Raw genomic sequence first — 24,230 nt, 5'->3', positions numbered from 1 at the left:
TGAACACATGTGGAGTTATGTACTTAACAAAAAAAGGTGAAATAACTGAAAACATGTTTTATATTCTAGTTTCTTCAAAATAGCCACCCTTTGCTCTGATTACTGCTTTGCACACTCTTGGCATTCTCTCCATGAGCTTCAAGAGGTAGTCACCTGAAATGGTTTTCCAACAGTCTTGAAGGAGTTCCCAGAGGTGTTTAGCACTTGTTGGCCCCTTTGCCTTCACTCTGCGGTCCAGCTCACCCCAAACCATCTCGATTGGGTTCAGGTCCGGTGACTGTGGAGGCCAGGTCATCTGCCGCAGCACTCCATCACTCTCCTTCTTGGTCAAATAGCCCTTACACAGCCTGGAGGTGTGTTTGGGGTCATTGTCCTGTTGAAAAATAAATGATCGTCCAACTAAACGCAAACCGGATGGGATGGCATGTCGCTGCAGGATGCTGTGGTAGCCATGCTGGTTGAGTGTGCCTTCAATTTTGAATAAATCCCCAACAGTGTCACCAGCAAAACACCCCCACACCATCACACCTCCTCCTCCATGCTTCACAGTGGGAACCAGGCATGTGGAATCCATCCGTTCACCTTTTCTGCATCTCACAAAGACACGGCGGTTGGAACCAAAGATCTCAAATTTGGACTCATCAGACCAAAGCACAGATTTCCACTGGTCTAATGTCCATTCCTTGTGTTTCTTGGCCCAAACAAATCTCTTCTGCTTGTTGCCTCTCCTTAGCAGTGGTTTCCTAGCAGCTATTTGACCATGAAGGCCTGATTGGCGCAGTCTCCTCTTAACAGTTGTTCTAGAGATGGGTCTGCTGCTAGAACTCTGTGTGGCATTCATCTGGTCTCTGATCTGAGCTGCTGTTAACTTGCCATTTCTGAGGCTGGTGACTCGGATGAACTTATCCTCAGAAGCAGAGGTGACTCTTGGTCTTCCTTTCCTGGGTCGGTCCTCATGTGTGCCAGTTTCGTTGTAGCGCTTGATGGTTTTTGCGACTCCACTTGGGGACACATTTAAAGTTTTTGCAATTTTCCGGACTGACTGACCTTCATTTCTTAAAGTAATGATGGCCACTCGTTTTTCTTTAGTTAGCTGATTGGTTCTTGCCATAATATGAATTTTAACAGTTGTCCAATAGGGCTGTCGGCTGTGTATTAACCTGACTTCTGCACAACACAACTGATGGTCCCAACTCCATTGATAAAGCAAGAAATTCCACTAATTAACCCTGATAAGGCACACCTGTGAAGTGGAAACCATTTCAGGTGACTACCTCTTGAAGCTCATGGAGAGAATGCCAAGAGTGTGCAAAGCAGTAATCAGAGCAAAGGGTGGCTATTTTGAAGAAACTAGAATATAAAACATGTTTTCAGTTATTTCACCTTTTTTTGTTAAGTACATAACTCCACATGTCTTCATTCATAGTTTTGATGCCTTCAGTGAGAATCTACAATGTAAATAGTCATGAAAATAAAGAAAACGCATTGAATGAGAAGGTGTGTCCAAACTTTTGGCCTGTACTGTATATGCATGTAAAAAGAACTAAAAAAAAAAAAAAAAAAACTTTCGGGGTTTGTGTCTTGCCCGCCTGCCTGGCCGCCCTTTAATCCATCCATCCATCCATCCATCCATCCTTCCCAGTGCCAAAGTGCTCCCGCAGGTGCAAATTACTGACAGCTGAGAGTGGCCCATGCACAGGAACATTATAAATAGACCTAACAGGTAATAAAATGTTTAAACAGCCACAGCCAGTCTCGGGCCTCTGGGCCAGCCAACGAAAGTGCTTTTAACTAGCACTGTAAAAACATAACTGTGCCACGCAATGCAGTGCTCTCACACACACCACCAGACTAGCTTCTTCTATGCAGACCACCACTGCACCAGTCATGAAAACTGACTCTGTGCACTTCAGTGTTTGACATTTTACCCACTTAAAACAACATCTGTGAAAAAAATCTGTCCTGAGAGGAAAACCAGAATGTCACAGATTGTATCAACTTTTTTTGTTTTCACACCTACAAGGTCATATGTGAAATGAAAATTCATGAGCAATCACGTTCATCAGGGTCAGTTTAAATTCAAAAACCATACACACAACAATCACAATTAGTTGTCCTCTGTATGGAAACCTTGTGCCATGGGAAAAACAGAAAGCTGTATTTATTTCTAATGAGTCCATCTGCAGGCTTAAAAAACAGAAACTGACATCCTGTGCAGCTAAGGCTTCAGGACCAGTGTGGCTTAATTTTAACAGTTCCACTGCTTCACAACAAAGATCATCAGAAGTTAGTTCCAACACTTATATCCACTGACCAGTACATAATAAAGTAGTCTCAACTTGCCCTAAAATGTCAGTATTTTATGTCCATAGTGTACCCCGTGGCCCTCTACAAGTGCAGCAGTTGCAAGTTTCAACACCTTTCTTAAACCTATTAATAGGTCAGGTCTGAGGGTGTTCAGTTCATGTTCTGCAGTGTTTAAGTCTCTGCAGACCATACCAAACCAATGCTACATACCAAACAGCATGCAGTGCAATGCTAAACAATCTTGGAGAACAACAAAGAGCAGCAGACCAACTGCATTTAAAACTTTGTGGATGATGGAAGCCAAAAATGAAGTGGGTAACTACCTGGAGCTGACTGACTTTCACTCCATTCACTGGTCACCAGAACTTCAATGATCTTGATGTGAGCTTCCAAGCTGGGTTCACAACTGTGGGAGGGTGAAGAAAAAAAAAACAGTTAAATGAAGTTTGTGTTTTGCAGCCCAGGTGAAAGTCTCTGCTGCTCTGCTTTGCTTTGTGCTGGTTTCAATCTGATGGTAATTCAGGCTTAGCTACTTTAATTGCGCAGCACAGCTGGTAAGTAGAAAAGCTCCAACCTATATCTGTGTACAGCATGAGTGCATGACAGCCTGCACTCTCACAGTGTGTAGATGTGTGAGCCTGAGTGGGTGCATGTTTGAGAGTCTGAGTGTCTCGGTGTTGCATGACTGAGCCTGCACACTTTGTCTGATGCCCGAGTGTCTATCTTTGACATGACTCTGGCTGCTCTGACACCCACCTGGTGGCCTGTTGTCTGAAGAACACAGGGCTGAAGATCTCGCCCAGGGCTCTGGCACTGAGCAGGTTCTTGGAGCTGTTTTGGCACACTCTAGAGAAATGCCTAAGCAGGCAGTGGAGAGTTAGCCAGTATTGGGGAGGCAGGCTCTGGGTGCTGGCGATGCGACGTAGCAGCTGGGCACATTCCTCAGGATTCACCACCTCTGTTGAAACAGATGAGAATAGCTGCGAGGTCAGTAAGACATGTGAAAAACTGATCCTGCCTGAGTCTAAGAGGAGCATAAAATGAAAGATGTTTCTTTAAAACGATGAAGAGATGGAAAAAAAAAGCGTCATGTGCAGTTAGGTTATGAAACCACAGAGAGACTGTGTGGTTGACAATGAGCGTAAGGTACACTGGCAGGTGATTGGCTGCTTAGAGATGCTAGAGATAAACTTTCAGGCTTGTTTTAGTTCCTATTAACCACAGATATCCTGTTTCTGGCCATGTGACAGCAAGAGAATGCAGCACTACAGAATGGCGTGTGGTGTGAGAAGTTTTGTCTGTGCTTGCAAGGAAAGCAAGACAGACAGAAACTAGGTTAACAGAAAGTGACAAAATACACAAATTCTGGAGGCTGACAGCATGACAATTTAACCAGTTTTTCTATGACTTCAATACATTTGTGTTTTTTGTTTTCTTTTTTATGGATGTCTGGTTATGTGCAGGTCTGGTATGGGGGAGGGTTAAGTTCTTTTTTTTTCTTTTTTCCCCTTCTATTGGACGTGATTGGACCTGTGACATAATGTGATAAACACAATAAAAAAGACCTGAACTGAACACTCAAAAGAGGACTTGAACAATAAAAATGTCTTAGTGAAGGGCCAAAGGGAACTGACATGTTCTTGTGGTTTTGTGATCAAAGTACTGAATGTTCAATAGCAGAGGGTACATTACGTCAGCACTTGGTTTTCTGTACAGTGAAGAACTGATCGTTGACGCTATGTGCTCTCACCTTTGGCAGTGTGGACCATCTGAGCATATAATGCAGTGGGGATGATGGGCTGGGGAAGATCCTGCAGGTACCTGCGCAGACCATCACACAGGACAGGAAGTTCCACCTGATCCAGGTCTGGTGAGGGAGGGTCTGAAGTGCAAAACAGCAGATGCATGCTTTAATACTAAAACTCATTCCTGCAAAGTTCAGTCTTTTACAGGCTCAAGTACAATCTGCAATACTACATCATGCATATGTAGATGCAACCACAGATGCAAAAAAACCCTTCAGACACCATGGTACTCTGTTCTTTTTAACACACTGCATATGTGCGCAGATCTTTTTTGGTCACCTCACACATTTATCTCCAGTAGTCACTTCCACTTGCGTCAGTCATTTTTTTATTTATTTATTTTTTTTTTTTTCCAACAATTTGAAATCCACTGGCCTCACATAGGCTGATAAAAAAAAGCTGCTTACCACAGTCAAAATACTGTCTGACTTCAAGTCCACCACCAGCTGTAAATGTTCGATATAAAGTTGGGTTATCCAGACCTGCAAGTGATTAGTGAAACATAAATTATTACATTTATTGACTGAGTAAACTAACACCATTCGATTCATGTGGTTCTGTGTAACAGGTCACATAAGCACAGTCAAATGTGGTTAACAAAAGACTATCAGTGTTAGCAGGCAAACTGAAAACTCAAGTGCAGTTGCATGTCAAGATGAAAGACTTGAAGTTTCCTTGGTCAAGCTCACCTTTCCTCTCAATAGCTTCCAGCAGTCTGGCAAGCATGGGTGGACTGGTCTCTGGAAGGGAAAACTGCTCCGTCAGGTCCAGCAAACAGAAGCCTGGAGGAGATAACAACAGAATGTCAATCAAGGTGATTTCTAAAGGAGCAGTATATGTGTCCTATTAATTATTCACTGTGTTAATGCTTTGTCTTGAGATGCTTTTTCTGCCACATCATGAATATGTTGCCTGTAGACATTAGGTAACCAACATACCATGTGTGAGTGAACTGAAAATCTTGATTACACCATGGAATTAGCTCAAAGGAATTGAAATAAAAATATCAGGGAAACATATGATCAGTGTAAATCAAATTAATATTGCTGTCAGCACCACACAATTATTCTGCTACCAAAGAATGTAGTCATAACAGGTTCTCCCACCTGAACTAAATGACCTTGAATTAGAGAGTAGTGCATTTGACCCACAGTAAGTGTAACAAGTATGTGCACAGCAAAGGCAATGTTTTGACAAAGCAGTCAGGCTGCAACTAAAAATTATTTTAATTACCAATAACACCTACTGTTATTTTCTTGACTATTTAATTGATTGATTTATTTACTTATTTTAAATAAAATATCAGAAAATTAAAAAGTTTGGACACACCTTCTCATTCAATGCGTTTTCTTTATTTTCATGACTATTTACATTGTAGATTCTCACTGAAGGCATCAAAACTATGAATGAACACGTGGAGTTATGTACTTAACAAAAAAAGGTGAAATAACTGAAAACATGTTTTATATTCTAGTTTCTTCAAAATAGCCACCCTTTGCTCTGATTACTGCTTTGCACACTCTTGGCATTCTCTCCATGAGCTTCAAGAGGTAGTCACCTGAAATGGTTTTCCAACAGTCTTGAAGGAGTTCCCAGAGGTGTTTAGCACTTGTTGGCCCCTTTGCCTTCACTCTGCGGTCCAGCTCACCCCAAACCATCTCGATTGGGTTCAGGTCCGGTGACTGTGGAGGCCAGGTCATCTGCCGCAGCACTCCATCACTCTCCTTCTTGGTCAAATAGCCCTTACACAGCCTGGAGGTGTGTTTGGGGTCATTGTCCTGTTGAAAAATAAATGATCGTCCAACTAAACGCAAACTGAATGGGATGGCATGTCGCTGCAGGATGCTGTGGTAGCCATGCTGGTTCAGTGTGCCTTCAATTCTGAATAAATCCCCAACAGTGTCACCAGCAAAACACCCCCACACCATCACACCTCCTCCTCCATGCTTCACAGTGGGAACCAGGCATGTGGAATCCATCCGTTCACCTTTTCTGCGTCTCACAAAGACACGGCGGTTGGAACCAAAGATCTCAAATTTGGACTCATCAGACCAAAGCACAGATTTCCACTGGTCTAATGTCCATTCCTTGTGTTTCTTGGCCCAAACAAATCTCTTCTGCTTGTTGCCTCTCCTTAGCAGTGGTTTCCTAGCAGCTATTTGACCATGATGGCCTGATTCAAGCAGTCTCCTCTTAACAGTTGTTCTAGAGATGGGTCTGCTGCTAGAACTCTGTGTGGCATTCATCTGGTCTCTGATCTGAGCTGCTGTTAACTTGCCATTTCTGAGGCTGGTGACTCGGATGAACTTATCCTCAGAAGCAGAGGTGACTCTTGGTCTTCCTTTCCTGGGTTGGTCCTCATGTGTGCCAGTTTCGTTGTAGCGCTTGATGGTTTTTGCGACTCCACTTGGGGACACATTTAAAGTTTTTGCAATTTTCCGGACTGACTGACCTTCATTTCTTAAAGTAATGATGGCCACTCGTTTTTCTTTAGTTAGCTGATTGGTTCTTGCCATAATATGAATTTTAACAGTTGTCCAATAGGGCTGTCGGCTGTGTATTAACCTGACTTCTGCACAACACAACTGATGGTCCCAACCCCATTGATAAAGCAAGAAATTCCACTAATTAACCCTGATAAGGCACACCTGTGAAGTGGAAACCATTTCAGGTGACTATCTCTTGAAGCTCATGGAGAGAATGCCAAGAGTGTGCAAAGCAGTAATCAGAGCAAAGGGTGGCTATTTTGAAGAAACTAGAATATAAAACATGTTTTCAGTTATTTCACCTTTTTTTGTTAAGTACATAACTCCACATGTCTTCATTCATAGTTTTGATGCCTTCAGTGAGAATCTACAATGTAAATAGTCATGAAAATAAAGAAAACGCATTGAATGAGAAGGTGTGTCCAAACTTTTGGCCTGTACTGTATATATTTCTAAAACTTGAACACTCAAAACCCTCAAAGATATGAGTTTATTTTCAGACAAGAGAAAGAAACGTAGAGAGTCCTAGCAAATGCAAAGTTTGTTATTTTTACTTGAAAAAAATATCAAAATAATTGCCAATTGTTTTTTTTTAATTCACTTCAGCTCTAATTAGCAGTTAAAAATACAAAGCTGTATGGTTATCAAAGTATATGTTAAAGCGTTCCTTTGATGGATGACTGTGAATAATGATCAAAGAGCTTTAGCGCTTCAAAAGAAATGCAAGCAATGCAAAAGGAAATACTAGTCCTGTCTCCACACCTAAGAACCATTTTTCTCTCATATGTAAAATGCAAAATATCTTAATCTAGCGTGAAACAGAAGTGCTTTGTCTGAATGGTGACATAATCATGACTGAGAGAATCTATTGTCTCATCCTTCTGTTTAGAAACACAGTCGCTCTAAGGGGATTTCACTTGGCCTATTTCTTTCTGAATGTTGACAATGACTGGGTTTATTTTATACACAGTTTAGTAGGGATGAGCGAGTAGAGCATTATCTGTATCTGTTCAGTCAACTAAATGACCTGCATCTGTATCTGTACTTTGAATGACCAGGGTTTAAACTGTGATTTAAATCTAAAGAGGGTGGGCCCTGACCAAAAGTTGTATTTTAAGCCTGAAATTGATAAAGGTTGATAAGTAGTTGCTGCATTATTTATTAGAAAAATAAATTACAGAAATGCCTCAGAATTGAGCTTCAGATCATTTTTGATCACAAGACTAAACCAAATTGAACACAGTATTTGGCTCAACCCTACAGATTAGGTTACTTCCATCTCATATCAGCAAATTCAGGGAAAAGAACCAAAGCCCGAAAACTAAAAAGTAAATGTGGCCCATACAGAAATTAAATGGTCTGCTTGTCATCATAAGTCGTGATGAAGGATCTTGTGACATTAAATGGGATGAGGGCTGCCATTCATCTGAACCAGCAAAGGTTGATTAGATGCATGACTTACAAACGACTCTGAACTTCAAAAAGAAAGCAGGTATGAGACCAAAGGACTACCTTCAACACTAAAAGGTGCATATTCACAACAGACTGATTCAAGAACAGGAGGTGCTGAGCCTCAAGTTAGGGTTTGATGGACCAGAGAACTAAGCAAATACCCTGTGATATGAGGTAAGCCAGGCCTGAGTTTTTTCCTCATTTTTCCTTTAGAACTTTGCACCCAGGTGTGGACATGAAAGGTTGAAGGGGTTGGCAGGGATTTTATTTGGATTTGCAAAGGCGTATTTTGAAAGGGCACTTTTCTGAAAGGCTCAACTGTTAAACACGGGGTCTGCAGTTTCAAAATGTTCAGAAACTATGAATGAACTCTTTCTAGTAACCATATTTTTCTTTCTTTCTATCTTAAAAATTATTACTTTTTTTCAAATCAGGCATCTACTGGTCCCACTGATGCATGTGTACCAGTCATTACCAAGGAACTACCCTCTTCCACCACAGAGTGTTCAATCTAGCAAATAATGAACCACTTCATCCAAATCCACATCCTCTTTGGCCAGTGCAGCACACAGGCTTGCATGTTGCGTGTGAAGAAACTGGATTACCAAAGTCCTTCTAACCACAGAACACACAAAACTCCATGTAGGACAACTGGTCATCTGGAAGACATTATTGGAACTGCAAAGCAGGAGGGGGGTTTTCTCAGAAGCAGTGAACTCTGAGATGGAACACCAGAGTTTCCTTAAATAGAGATCGAGACATGCAGTGCTGCCATCGCACACCTTGGAAGTGTAACCTTTCTCCCAGACAAGATATCTAACACGGCTGCCATTCTCCAGCCAACCTTTTTCTGAGAAACTCAATTCACAACCTGAAAATAAATTCAAACCCACCCACGCACCCAGCCTTCATATCTATGAAAACATCCCAAGGCTAATTTTATTACTAAGGTGACATTTCTGACAAACGTAAGTCTGTATAAGAGGTTTTAAATATATGCAACATATTCAACAAAAGGTCTCAAGTCATCTGTTCTGCATGTCTTCAGTAACTTGGTGATAACCATACAACAACAAGACCCTTCAAAGTGATCCAAAGCTTTATTCATTTACTCTGTCTATGGCTGGCCTACAAGTGACAGAGGTCAGCCTTGAGATAGAATTGCTTCTGGGTACTGTCAACGACGTGATAGTTTCAGCACCAATGGAATTGTATCAAGTAGCAGACAAAATATGGCAGAAATGTTTCAAGATATCAGTGATGATTTTTGAGATGCTTTGGCCTGAGATCAAGCAGTCAACATAACCCTAGTGGGTAGAGCCAATAACCATGGAAACATGTACAAATATACATGCAAGTAAATGTTTCTAAGTTACTTGCATGTATATTTGTACATGCTAAGTTCATTTATGCAATGACAATAATGCTGGTGATAAATAGACAGCATTTGCTGCTGCTGAGCAAACTAGTATAGCTGATTTTACCATATCTTTCAAAGCTGATGAATGGTGCATGAGATGAATATATTTTCCACAACTGTAGCTGAAACTCTGGTGGGTTGTGAGCATTAAAACAACGTGTTACTGCTGTCTTTCTCTGTTCAAAATTGCCGAGGGGCAACACAGCACACTGTCCTATGGAAGTTGGTTTCTGTGGCAACATGTAAGGGAGAGTAAGGAGGCAGGGGCCCCTTGGACGTGTCTCTACAAGCCTGCATGTTTGGCAGACCTTCTCATGATATCCCAAAAGGCCTCAGCCAGTCAGTAGCCAGTTAGTCAACCGCAGGTCGAGGAAGTCAATGCAGCTGCCACTGGTACTGCTGTGGTGTAGGGGGGACAATCTCCCCGACCGAATCGGTATGTCTGAACCGAATGAACTGCAGACTGTGGGCAGGACAGGCGTGGGGCACCACCGACACACTAAAGATAGCATTCACTTTGGATATATTTAGAGGGTCTACTCAAGTAACCAGCATTTTCAGGTTATACCATTTCTTCTTATCTGAAGAAGGTCTAGCTGAGGCATGCCAGTAAAAACTAATAACCCAGGGAATGTACATCACACCATACCACACGTGACAGCACATTATTGAGCATTAAGTGCATCATAATACAAACTATATCACACATTATGAAACAAATATTGACCGTTTGTAAAGTAGCATTGTGAAAAAGGGTGCATCTGATAAACTAAAGCATCATTCAGATGTTCAACATCATACAAAAAGCTGAGATTTTTCATTTCCCACATTTCCAACATAGTACAAGCATGTTACAGCACAAGTCAATGAATGATACAAGCTTTGAGCTGTAGGGAGTTTAAAAGGGGCAGGCAATGTCTCCTCCTGCAGGGTGGAAGGTGCAGTGCAAAAGCTGAGCGACAGCCAATGAAGAGACTGTTGCTACAGCCTGACAATTAACCCTGTAAGGAACAGACCATCAAACACCTACACAAATAACCACAGTTTCCTGGCGTGCAATTAACTGTTTATCGCTATCCAGCCACATACCAACATGCATACTAAGTAAATGCTTTTTGAAGAGCACACATGCAATGCCTGAAGTGTAGTGTAGTGTGAAGAACAAACTGGGAGACGTGTCATGTTCAGAATGAGGACAGTGGTATTTTCTGAGATTTTGCCACAATGTTAGATTGATTTTAATGAAAATGTTGCCACCTTGTTGAGGCTGAAAGTCCCTTTAATTTGTGGGGACAAGTCTATGCAATCAGTCGAAACCCCAAAGCACACAAAGTATTTACTCTGTAAAATATCAGACAGATTGCAATGCGACAGGCGTATCTCCAGAAGTCCAGTTTTTCATGACATGAAACTTTAGTATATCATGGTTTTGATGCAATGATGACATACTGTGATCTACCGATCTACATACTTTTTTTTAATGTCAAATTTACATCAAACTTGGTTTTATTTACAAGCAGTGTGTGGGAAGCGTTCAATAGTTCCCATGAATTTCACCCTACAAATAGTGAGTAGTGTATGAGCACAAATAAACATATCAGAGAGACTGATGTGAGAGGTTCAAGATGTGTAAAATCAAAACTCCTCCATGATAGTGACAGTAACTGTAAAATAATTTCGCAATGTGCTAAATATAGGCAGAAACAACACTGGTTTATGTGTGAGCATTTCCAAGTTGTATCATCTTGACTTCTCACTTCACTGTCACTTCTAGTGGTACAGAATTGAATGATAATTGTTAAAAGATGTGTGACTGCAGTTTGACTTCTTTGCTGAAAGGGTGTGCTGTAACTGCTCTTTTCCTTGGTGTAGCACTCCATGCACATAGAGAGATACAAGAAGGCTCTTTAGTGAAGTAACTGCTTCTATTTTAATATATGTAAGCAGCATTATGACAAAAACTAGGAAAATATGCTGAAAATAACTGAGGCTTTTTAAAGGGAACCTGTCTTGTATAAAGCATTATGTAATACCACACCTCCACAGCACGAGGCTTGCACACACTACCTAGCAACACTAGTTGGTCCACCTTGTCTCCCACCATGTCAAATATGTGACATATTTGAAATACCTTTTCTGGTTCCCTTGACATTGTGTTTTTCTCTAATCTCACCTCTTGTCTTATGGCTCTCAAAGTCTATCAGCCTGTCTCTCTCTCTCTTTCTTAATCCTGCTAGCAGACATGCCCTGACTCTAGTAAAGAAGATTTGCCAATTCAGACTTCAGTCTCTGCACAGGATCAAGTAATGAAACAGTTATGCACGCTTTCATGCACAGTCTTACCGGATTCATACACTAAGGCAGTTTGAAGGGGGAAAAAATCTTTTTACAGCATTGACTTTATTGAGCCCTGTAGTGATACTTTTTTTTCTCTGTCACATCACTGAATGACAGCATTTTTTAAAAAAAGGTGGTGAAGTGTCACTTTTTTCACTATTTTACACACTCAAACTAGCTATAATGGTCAGTTCTGGATTTCTGAAGTTTCTTATCTATGGTCAGTATAAAAAATCCATCAGTCTAAATGGACACTACATTGAAATTTTTTTTACCACTTTACCTCGCCTTTAGACAGCCCTTTTCTTTGGCACTACATATTCACGACTGTAAAACTCCCCTATTAATGCACTGCCACTGCCGCGCACTGTTAGGGTCAGACAGTCAGCGGTTTATAGAAGACACGACAAAAATGAGTCAAAATGGGTGATTATGACAGCAACAACGAAATGCTGTTCACTGTGGAGACATAAGGAGACCTTTATAAACCACAGTATAGAGAAGAAGAACTATTGCAGAGGGAGACTGAACGGGCCAAGAGAGAGGGGAGCACAAGTTACCTGGTGGCACAGACGTGTGAACTGTAAATGATGCCGACAGGCCCACAGAGCTACTGCTGCCATGAGTGGGACTTGGTTGCAATGCAACTTAAGGATCTTTCTGAATCAGAGGGTGCCAGCGCTTCAGATACTGTCTGTATCACCAACCATCCACAGAATGCCGGTGTCCTGCGTACCTTTTTTAACTTTCCGAAGATTATTTGGAAAAAATGTCCCAGACCTGAAGGACCTAATGATGATGAGAGTTGACTTCAAAGTAAGTTTTTGGTTCTCAGTACATGTTAATGTGTATTGACTGATTATAAGACAACCAAAGTTTCATGGGCTATGTTTACCTTATCAACATATTAATGTTAGCTGTTTGTAGATGCAAACTAAGCTGGAATAACAGAGAGAGGAGAGTTGATGTCCAAATAGAGTGCAACACACAGCTGTGAAGATCAATGTCAATTAACGGAATACAGTAAAATGTATGTGGTGAGCGGGACTTTTCTTTGTTTCAGCAGCCCAGAAAAACACAACCACGCACCATGTTTGAAGTACTGGTATTCACAAAAGCAAAGTTTCTTTTACGTCTGATCTTGCAACGGTACTTTCTGTGCTGCGCAGTAATACAGTGCATGGCAGTGGCGGGGCAGTAATACAAAGACTGAGAAAATTTAGTGTCAAAGAAAGAGCTGTCTGATGGCGAGGTCAGAGTAGCCTGGCATTGCCAGACCTAATTGGCAAAACGCGAATGGGTCTGGACACAGACTGTACATTTCCTCTATTCCCAAGGGGAGGTATCAACGGCTGTCACTCAAAGTGCCCCTTCACGCAATTGGAAAGACAGAAAACCAATCAGAGTAAATGACATGTGTGACATAGGCTAGCACAACGCCACTGTAAACAGACCAGCAAGCAAGTGCAGCGCGCAGCGGAGATGAGCTGTGATGATGTCTGGGAAAGAGTGTTGCTGTCTTTGCGGATTTCCTCCTCACTGTGGAATCCAAGTTGCATGGTTGTGATTCCCAGCTTGGTCGCTTCACTGACCTGCTCCTCCATGAGAGCAACTAGCAGAGAAACAATAACAGCCACTGGGTTTTCACTAGGGATGCACCGAATATTAGGTAACCGAATATATTCGGCCGAATATTGCAAAAAAACACACGTTCGGTATTCGGTGGAATAAGTTAAAAGCAAGGCCGAATAATAGCGGCATGTTTTGATAACGCAATCAAACAGCCTGCCGTGCCCGGCGGAGTAAAATGTCAGCAGTGTGGTGATCCGACCCTCACTGCACCCGCATCTGCGTCTAAAAATAGTTTTGAGCGAGCAAAATAGGCTTAAATCATTCAGCACGCTGTTCGAGCAGCCTACAGATTTCAACCACCAGCAGAAACGAAAGGCGAATCCCACCGATTGTGGGTTGAACGGGGGTCACAGACACAGACAGTAATGTATTCCTGTCAAATACGGCGGCCATCGGCTTACCGGCGACGGAGGAGTCGGCTCCAATAATATCCTCTTCTTGGCGTCATGACTGCCCAAAAGTACCTGAACAGCTGAACCAGCCGAACACAGGTATGTGACGTGTCAGAGGAGAAACGAGCCGTTCACGGCCCACAAACCTCACCGCACTTTAGGGACTGTTCTTTACTTGTGAAGGGACTTGTCAGGGGAGGAGGGTGGCTGGTTGATTCTTATTTTATTTATTTATTTTATTTTGATCCCCCCTATGTTAATCACTTATTGATGCTGTTTTTGAAGTATGAATAAGTCAGTAAGTAATTTATTCCATTGAAATATCATTGATGTATTATAGAAAAGTGATTTATCTTTTTATAAATGACAAAAGGCACATCTGCCTCATTTTTGCTGTGGTATCGTGATACTACTCAGAACCATGATATTTTCATTGGTACCGTACAGTGGGTCCCAATTTTGGTACCGTGACAACACTAATCTGGAGGGGGTTCATCTGCAAAAACTAATGAAAAACTAAACAACAATATTCGGTATTCGGTACTCGGTTTTCGGCCAAGCTTTTAATATTATTCGGCTTCGGCCACAAATTTTCATTTCGGTGCATCCCTAGTTTTCACTGAGTCCCATCTTTTTCCAGATAAATGGAGCTAGCTGGTAAATTAAACTTTTACCAAACCCCATAGGAAGGACAGCAAACACATCTTTTTTTCAATAAAAACTTTCAGTGCAGCCGTTTGCTCTGCTTTTAAAGAAAATGTACATTCCAGTTCGTTCAACACATTTACCATCTCAGTTTAAAAATCAGTAGCCATGTTGGTTGTTTACGAAATGCATTCACTTCGCTCCTTGTCCCTCCTATTCTGATGACATGATTTCAAATAGCCCGCCCCAAAGTAATAAACGGCTGTGACTGGCCCGGTAAGCTTTAACCGATGCCAGAACGTGCCTTTATGATTGCATGGCCAGACTGATCTGCGGAGCGAAACAGAATATGAGCTTGCGAGATTGGGATGGTTTCACCAGGCTAAGGTCAGAGAGGAATGGAGTGGTAAAAAATCCTCAATATAGTGTCCACTTGGACTGATATAGATGTTTTTTAAGTGAGCCTCTTTTAAGGTGGCTAAAATTCATTTTGATATCAACCCCCGTCCATAGCAATGTAAAGCTAAGCTTCCCTGGTGGAATTCCTGCCTGCTTTTCCAAACTGGGGGCGTGCGACTGTCATCTACTGAAGGTAATACACTGACTAACATATATATATATATATATATATATATATATATATATATGTATATGTACATATACATATATATATATATATATATATATATATATATAGATGACCATTATCCATTGGTCTTATCTATTTCACAGAAACACAATTAATTGATAATGACAAGAACTGTTATTTGCAGTTTTATGCACCTTCAATTTGGCTTAATCGCAACATCTATAATCAAGGTAAGCAGTTCCTTTTGCACATGCTTTTGCAATAAAGGATTAATAAAAGAGGGATGAGTCTGTGTATTAGCAAGACAAACAAGAGACACACATAGAAAAACTGCCAAGCAACACCTCATATTCTAAAAGTAAAACAAGGTATAATGAAAAAAGATGACAGACATTTAATGAACACTCCTTTGTGATACAATCCAATGTTGGAAACTATGACAAGCCAAAACTATATTTAAACCCAGCTTGAGTCTGATGTTCACAGGAAGTGGATTAGCCGCTGCCACTCTCGTCACTCTTGACTAGTGTTGGAAATATTACGAGCTAATATTAAGCAACATAAACAATTTTACCACAGAAGAACTTTCAAACCTACTAATAATATACTAATTCAAAAAGTCAAGTAAACCTAAATTTGTAAAATTAGCCTCATGCCAGCAGCATATACACTGATAACAATGACAGAGTAAAACAGCAATCGCCGGGGTCCTATTCAGTGTGCAAACCATTTATTGTCCAGTTGCATTGTGCACCAAGTTACTGCAATCAGCACTTAGCACAATACTGATTCATCACAAAGCTACAAATCAGTCTACCATGCAGTCTGTGCGCAGCCCTCCACCAAAGAAGCGCCAACACATTCCTGGCCCCAGCTGCCTTTAGCCTCACAGAGGAACATCACAGTAAATAAAAGCAAATCATAAAAACTTCAGTGCTGCTGTATTCATTCTGTCACTGACTTGGGTGAATTTACTGACCTGTGACTGTTCTTTCTGGAAAAAGTGACATATATACCAATCTGAAACAAAAACCCTAAGCTGCCACAGACCCAATTTAAAAGAGAAGAGAATTCTTAGCAGAGAAAAATCGACAGTACTGACAGACAGTGGGTTCAATACAGCAGATGTCAGCCTGAGGACTAAAGAGGCCCGGGGAAGGAGAGCTACATTATCTCAATCTCCAGCTATGCAGAGTACTCTCCCTGCAACTGTCTCCTTTGTACAGCCTGCTCTCTTCCTTCCAGTAGCCCTTTTCAAAATGTTTTACTACTACATCAACCTAAATGTTGCAACTAGTTAGTCTATTATACAAATATATGATCAGAAAATCCACATTTAAAAGTCAGTTTGTTTACATAAAATAATCTGTTTTTGAAATGTACTGCAGTAATATTCAGTGTAAAGGTTTAAAATGTGTCTGTAGTGGATTTAAAGTTGTTTGTAATGTAATGTATCACGGAAACTGAAGACCTTATGATAAGCCTCAGACAAAGACGAGAGGATGAAGCCTGATGGCATCAAATATTTCCTTAAACAAGACTGAGCATGTAAGGCTGAACCTTGTGAGAGCATGCAGAGTAACAACCAGTTATTCACACTTTTATCTCAAATATTTGAAAGAATGTTAACTCAGAGACTGGCTGTTGGAACACCAACAATTATGCACACACAAACCAGTGAACGTTTAACCATTTACAGCCATCATCTTGGTAATCTTAATATCCCACATGGTCACTGAACTTCACCGGCGAAATTAAAAAAAGAATAACTTTCCATCTTTGACTTTCTAACTTTAAAAAAACAAAAGCATGATATGTTTAATCTGCATCAATACAACAAACATGAAAAGTGTTTAAAACTTTTTAAAAAATCAAATCAGCACTTCTGTATGCAATCAAATAAGCAAATGGATGGGCTTTCAGAGGGGCTTCGTTCATGGGTTTCAATCTCCAAGTTCCTTTCTCTTGGCGGGCCCAAACACATGTATATTCTCTCAACTGAGAGGCCCAGTAAAGGAGCAACACTTTAATGTTTTAAAAAAAGAAGGCTGAGAGCTGGAATGAGGCGGAATAGTTTCCCAGCCCGGCCCTCTTCTCCTCTCTTTCTCCCTCACCCTCCACATCTGCTGCACTCATGTAAACCTCTGTGGCTGAGAGGGGAGAGGCCCCTCCATTCTCCACCTCTTTTCCCCCTACCAGAGCTGACTGTAGGAACTATCAAAACATTAAAAAAAGCAAAAGGAGGAGGGGGAGGCGGAAGAAAAAAAAAAGCTGAGGAGTAGGAGGAAGGGAGTGAGATCCCTTGGTGGTGGGCAATAAATCACAAACACTCTGGGAGCAACAAGAGCCCTGCCTCCATTGCAGAGCCCCTCTTCAAAGCCCCCTTGAGCATGCAAGTCCCTCCCAAAGCCTCCCTCCTTCACCCCATGCCTGCTTCAGCCCCTCTGCCAAGCCCCCAGCCCAGCTCCAGTCCTGATCCCTTTGCACACTATCCCTTGCATGGACCCTTTAGCAAGCACAGGGGCTCTCTCTCCCCCTCTCTCTCTCTCCCTTACCCACAGCCGCAGGGCCCCTTCTCTCTCCCCCCCCTCTCCGTGTCTCCCACAGCCCGGGACACAGAGACTTTTCTTCTCCCGGTGCTACATTCACACTCGCTCCAGGCTCAACCCTGCCACTCAACCACAACACAGCTATTCAACACATGCCCCCTTCATACAGCTCCTCGCTCACCCTGCAAACCACAGCAAAGAATTTCACAATCGTACCACAAAAGGGCAGAAACTAGAAACCTGGCAACTACAGCTGCTCTTTAGGTGAGCAGAAAGCCCTTAAGCGCACATTGGTGCAAGCCGCAGCATCTTTAAAAAGATGCATGTTTTAATTGCAGTTCATAGTTGTGGCCTGAGCAGTAACGCTGATTCAGATTTCACAAGGGTAACTACCATCTTATAATTCAGACGTTGGACAAAATGGGCCAATGGAAACAAACTAAATACATCTTACTTACATCACTTGCTGAAAAACAAAAACTCTAAAATTATAATTACCGTAAGGTAGTACTCTTTTTATTGTTCATAGATGCATTAAAGGAACACTTCAACTCTTGGCTTGTTTGCTATCTCATGCAATGTAAAATAAAAGATCGATTTAATCTCTTTGTGGGCCTGCACAATATGAGGAAAACCTGCCATGTGCAGTAACACTGTTCAATACTGCGATGACTTTCACAATAAATAAAAAAAAAAATACTTTAGTGTGCCTATTAGCTGTACAGTTCCTCTGTCTTTCTGCTTTAACAGGTACAGTGCTACGATAGACCCCAAATATTGAATAGCCTATATCCACTGAATAAACAAAAGAAATAATTATTTTAAACGCGCATATGTTTACTGGCCAAAATGTATGCATATTGCATATGACTTTAGTATTTACTTATTTAAAAATGCTGCAGTTAAACAACTTGAAAATGATCACACTGGGTACTTGGGCACCTAATGAACAAGAATATGGTTGAGGTTGCTGAAACAATTTGATAATGTTTTAAACAGTTTTTTTAATCTTCCCATGTTGAAATTTATGGAATATTAATCAGAATAAAAAGGAAATAATACAAGAAAAAAATAGAAATGTTCCCTTCATGGCCATTTGAGTTTAGATTACTGAGTTTACAAAGTGCACTAGATGCAGGATGAAGTCCCTGTCAGTGCCAACACGCTGTCGTACAAAGCAGTGTAGTTTACGAAGTCCCTGTTTCAAACTGCGACACCGTCCGAGACTAATAGACAGCACGAGACAGAAGCAATTACACCTGGCGATGCAGTGACGACTCTCAGCATCGTTTTTTAATCACATGACTATTTTGATACAAACATTTACCCGCCTCATTTGGCACTTGGCAGGTGTTCATTTCAGACCCTGATGGTGCGCATAAATAAAAGCATTTCTCATGCTCATTGTGTTTCTAGCAGTCTTTTGTGATGTGTTGATTAAGCATGCTCATATTGCGATGACGATGTGTTTAATTTGTTTTTACCCTTTTGCCAAGTTGGGCTAGTGAGTTGCTAAATTTACTAGCTTGACGTGGCATTTTACTTTGGGCAACACTTGTTGTTGATCCCTGCTATCTTTTTCATGGATTTGATGGAGCTAGCCCAACTGTTCCCTCCAGGCTTTCGGAGCAATTTGCCTTAATCACCAGTATATAGTGATCTAATCATCTTTCTCAACACTGACAAGGGAATCATATTCCCTTAAGATGTGGTTTTGTGGAGAAACACAAATGATATCCACTGGTAACATATGGCTGGCAAAAGATGCTCTGGTGTACTATAGCCTGGATAAACGCCAGCATTGTCCTCTGGGACTGAGCTTGGTTCACATCCAGTGCAGCTGTACAGCTCAGGGCACAGCCACTTGTTGTCAAAGACTGCAACTGTTCTGCAAAATCAGCATCTTTCTCACACTTTATTAACCCTAATCCAAATCTGTGAGTTGTTTACATTATCACGTGACGAAAATTCCATGCTTATGTCATGTGATAAAAACTAAATAATCTCCATTACTCAATTCTCTGATTAAGACCGAGGGATGTGGCAGAAAGCTCCCAGAAAACCGAGTCAAGGGCCTTGCAATAAGAACAATAATTGATGGGGGTGTAACCATTTTGATTCTAAATCAAAAATTGATCAATATGAGCTTTCAGTTTCAATCACTGAGAATAAAAGCTGGATCAGCGATTCTCTCAGTATTTTTTCCCCCATCCGCACCTACTAGTGCATGTACGAAGAAAAACACTTCAAAGACAACACAGTGTAGCTTACCAGTAGCCTACAGCTACACTTTTCTAGACATGGAGTCGGAAATGACGGAGAAACAACAAAACTGGAAAATTCTCCTCCTCCAACGAAGTCACCGGTGAAGCAACATTTTGCCTTCCACATTAGTAATGTAAACCAGGAACATGTCAAAAAACTACTGTTTGTAGGCTATGCTTGTGAAGTGAAAGTGAATCAAGAATCTGGTGGCTTGTTGCAAGTGAGGACATTCAAGCTGTTGTTGTAAAGTACCCATCTGCCATCTATTGGCTCTTCTTTTTGTTTGTGTGTTACACACAAGCCCTTTTTAAACAGGAATTGTGCAAATTTGCAGGAAAGCCCAATCAGTCTTTTTTTCAGCATTGGCAGTATAAAAGCAAAATCGGGTAGTGCAACAAAATGCCACCTGCCTACTTTAGTTCATACAGAATGTGCCTTTTTCGGGGCAGTGGGGGGCGTGAGCAAGTAACAAAACGTGTAGCTCAGTGTGTGATGTAAGCAGTAACATGGGAGGAAAGCAGCGGCTAGTCAGTCCTTCGGCAATTCTCTCATAAGTTGGCCTGTCCTTCACCGCCCCCGTCACTTGACGATTAATGGACTCTTTGTTTGCGAGAGCAAGGAGGGCGCGCAATTCCTTGTCTCCCCAGTAGCTCATCTTTACAGTGTCTGTCAGGTTTGCGTTTCCCTCTTGCTACTAGCTGCTTGCAAAAAGGTTCTGCCAATATGTTTACCCTACGAGGCGGAAAATTGGGCACCTCGGATCAACTCGCCAATCAGGCTCTGTGTGTCTAAATGCTCGCAGCTTGCCGGCAAAACGACCCAACATTCGACGAAAATCTGGCAGTGTAAAAGGGACTACAGTTGTAGTCTTTTTAAAGAAGAATATGGAAATTCAAATGACAGTTGTCAGGAAATAAAACCTATGATCTGTTGATCTTTACAGATTAAGAGTTGATAGTCTGACAATAGCATAGCAGTCAGTACAGCAAAACAAAAAACAACAAAAAATAAATAAATAAATAAATAAATAAATAAAAAATAAAAGAATATCAAATCAAATCGTGACCTTCAAATGAGAAGTCTAATCAAATGGTGGATTTGGAGACGTGTGACACCCCTACTAAGTAACGCTTTGAAAATTTAAAGACCATGTTTCACTGGCACACCTCTTTCTTCAGCCCAAGTAATATTTTGATCCTCAGGCTACATAAATTCTCACTAACGTCAGACACCAAGTGTTGTTTTACTCAAAAGCGCATGTTCATTCAGCAATGAACAATTCATGGGACTAGATGAAGGTTACCACTAACTTTTGAATATGGCTGAGTTTAGGCCTACATCCTGTAGTTTTCACTGGTGCCAGAGCAGAACAATGTATAACTTGCCAAAATATGTAAATGTGTGAAACTATAGTGTTTGCTAAAACCATTACTTGAGAAAGTTGAATATCTGCATCAAAAACAGTTTCATTGTGGATCTAGTTTACAGCAGTTGAGTACACAGACAAACCACAATGACATAAACTCCTAACTACATGTCTTTCAAAGTAGTCATTGGAGTGTTTGGATATGGGAAAACTGTTGGAAGAAACATTGGGTACTTACCAACTACAAAGCATTATTGGTCAAAGCCTGCATGCATTACACTTGTCTGTATCATAATTTTACAGTCAAAGTGGATGTGTCAAGTGATAAATTATTTTGTAAGAAATCTGACTTTGATCTTCCTGTACATCTTTAATTTTGATCTGTACCAATATTTATAAAGAAAAAAACGTAAGACTTTCAGACAAAGAATTACATTAACCAATTAGTAGATTGACAAAAGCTTCTCAAAGTCAATACTTATAATATCTAATATTTTATTCTTACGTCCTACAAAAGTAAACTTTATATATAAAAACTTGAATATGACATTTCAAAATGTCATTATGGGAACATGTAATGTTAATTTTACACTACTAACATTTTAAAGATTTCATTTTAATTTTATCAAAAAAATAAATTGTCAAAATAATTGATAATGAGAGTAATACCTATAAAACAGTTCTGTGGAGTGGTGTTACACTCACCTTGCTCTGAGTCGGAGTCTGCCTCTGCCCTGAAGCCACCTGGGGCAACAGGTAAGGGTCTGAGGGGCCTTGGCTTGGGTGTGGGGGGAGAGATCCACTTCTTCCCGATATACTCGACATATGTCCCAGGGAAGTCCCCTTTTTCCTGAGTGGTTTCATTGAAGCCTGGCAGCCAGCCAATATTATCTGGCCTCTGTTCCAGCCCATCAGTGTACCCAAGAGCCACCAGAGCTCCTTTGCTCACCAACAGTATATCCCCCACATGCAGATTAATGTCCTCCTCCCTCTCCTTCTTGTAGTCATAAAGCGCTCTGTACTGATATCCTTCAGCACTCATGGCGGTCACTTGGTGTCAAGGTGTTCTCTTTGAAGATTCAACAGTTCAACAAAGTTACTTTTCAGGTTTCTCTGACTAGTGTTTAGTCCAGGTACACATTTGCTAGGTCAAATAGTTGTTTGTGAATACTTGTGCAGTTCTTTGGGGACAACACTATCTAGCTTGTCTTCATTTTTTCACAGTTCCTGTCTCTTCCAAATGATTTGTATTTTTCTTGTTGCGTTGCCTCACAGTATGTACCCATCAGTAAATGGCCTGCAGCTGTGATCTTGAGAATGCTATCCAGACCTGTAAGATGAGAGTGGAGGCCGTTTGCAACACATTGCATAAGACAGTTACAACATAACTCAAATTCAATGCTCAGATAAGAACTGAAATTTACAAAATAGCATCATATATAACATTTAAAAGTGACAGATCTTCAGAAAAGCCTTGTGGATTTTTTTTTTTAAATTTATGGGCTGAATTAATATTTCTATTTTTCAGTATGAATACCATGTCTACCTATTATTTGCCCTAACTCAGTTATTGACAGCATTTTTTTTTAAGTCTTAGTATTTAAGCACTCACTATTATCATCACTTAATACTATGTTTGCAACTCTAGCATGTCAAATGGCAAGTTGTTGGCAGATCATATTTTCTTGGAAGAAGATGCATTCTTTTAATAAAAAGTAACATTAAGTGACTTTAGTAATTAAGTTATTAATCAGTTTCATCACTTAATAGTTTATAGTACCAACTGCACTATTTCTCTTTACACCAACTTGTGCAAATTATCTGTTAACAGTAAACAATCAGTTGGCTCTGTTCCTGATAAGTTATTTTTGTTTGTTTGTTTGTTTGTTTGTTTTAATGGTACTAACAGATTCTGGCACACTAGGTTAACTTCAGTCCTATTCAGCCAACACATGGTTGCTAACATTAGCATTATCCGTGACAGCTTAAATTCACAACGCTGAAATTGTTATATAACCATGCAGCAACCTCTTTGTTACGTTTGCAATACATGTTGGCAGCAAACTTGTATATTTGTAAAGCATGGTTGCAAGATAACTGCAATGTCTCAACTTTTTCAACACAGTAACGTTAGCGTTACTGAAAAAATGTCGAGGGAGCCGTGAGCTAACGTCAGCTTGCTAACGTTATCGGGTAACGCTAGCGTTAATTAGCTCTCTGCCCGGACGTAATTACGATAAGAGTTAGAGCAAACTAAATATATCTTTAGTGTGTTGCCTTATATAAACATAGGCAAACAGTGCAGAGTAACTTTAAAGAATAGTTATAGAACAGAGCAGAATAACTTTGAAAAGAAAAAAAAATAGCTATGCAAGTTAATGCAAAGCCAGAAAGTAACTCAAGTTTAGCTTAACATCCTTAATAAACATGTAGCAACCAAACAAAAAGCATAGCTTCATAAACTGGCACTTTTTACATTTGCTGGCTAAATTAGCGACCTTAGATGGGAGTAACGTTAACGTTACATACCGAAGCTGCATGAATCCACAGGCGAATCCGACGAGTCCTCTTTACGCTTCCACTTCGTTTAACTTCACAGTTGAGGGGTACTATCAATAAAACGCAACGCTAAACAGTTCATTTACCTGCACAGTTAAAAACAAAAATTCTCCGCGTGTGCTTAAATCCGGCTAAACGAGCAGTACAAACTGTAACAACCCGACAGGCTCGTCGACATAACGGCACAGTTTCTCCGGTCGTCCTGAACAAAATGCTCCCTTGAACGTCGCCTCTGCTGCCAACAAGGGGCAAGAAAAAGCGTGGCCCGTCATTGGCCTGAATCTCTGTCAATCATTGACTTCACTCAATCAGACCAATCAGGTTCTCGATAGTGACGGACACGCCCCCGTTCATGTACTCCTGCCTGCCTCTTGCACGCAGCATGTAAAAACCTATGGAAATTACATAACTTTCTGCACGCAACCG

The 24,230-nt window shown here is 40.8% G+C and overlaps 1 protein-coding gene across 1 annotated transcript in view; it reads right to left on the bottom strand.

The window, feature by feature from the left end:
• The window catches only part of pik3r1 (phosphoinositide-3-kinase, regulatory subunit 1 (alpha)), a 32,703-nt gene extending 8,682 nt beyond the window's left edge, over positions 1-24,021 (bottom strand). The window contains exons 1-7 of the mRNA XM_033646633.2: positions 23,775-24,021; positions 21,951-22,575; positions 4,802-4,894; positions 4,520-4,594; positions 4,058-4,189; positions 3,064-3,265; positions 2,631-2,713 (exon numbers count right to left, since the gene is read on the bottom strand). Coding sequence (XP_033502524.1) covers positions 2,631-2,713; positions 3,064-3,265; positions 4,058-4,189; positions 4,520-4,594; positions 4,802-4,894; positions 21,951-22,287 — 922 coding nt within the window. The 5' untranslated portion in view covers positions 22,288-22,575; positions 23,775-24,021. The remainder of the gene's footprint in view (positions 1-2,630; positions 2,714-3,063; positions 3,266-4,057; positions 4,190-4,519; positions 4,595-4,801; positions 4,895-21,950; positions 22,576-23,774) is intronic.
• Positions 24,022-24,230: the final 209 nt, after the last annotated feature.

The sequence above is a fragment of the Epinephelus lanceolatus genome, chromosome 19 (genome assembly GCF_041903045.1).
Source record: "Epinephelus lanceolatus isolate andai-2023 chromosome 19, ASM4190304v1, whole genome shotgun sequence".
NCBI classification, from domain to species: Eukaryota; Metazoa; Chordata; class Actinopteri; order Perciformes; family Serranidae; genus Epinephelus; species Epinephelus lanceolatus.
This window is presented reverse-complemented; position numbering and strand designations above follow the sequence as displayed.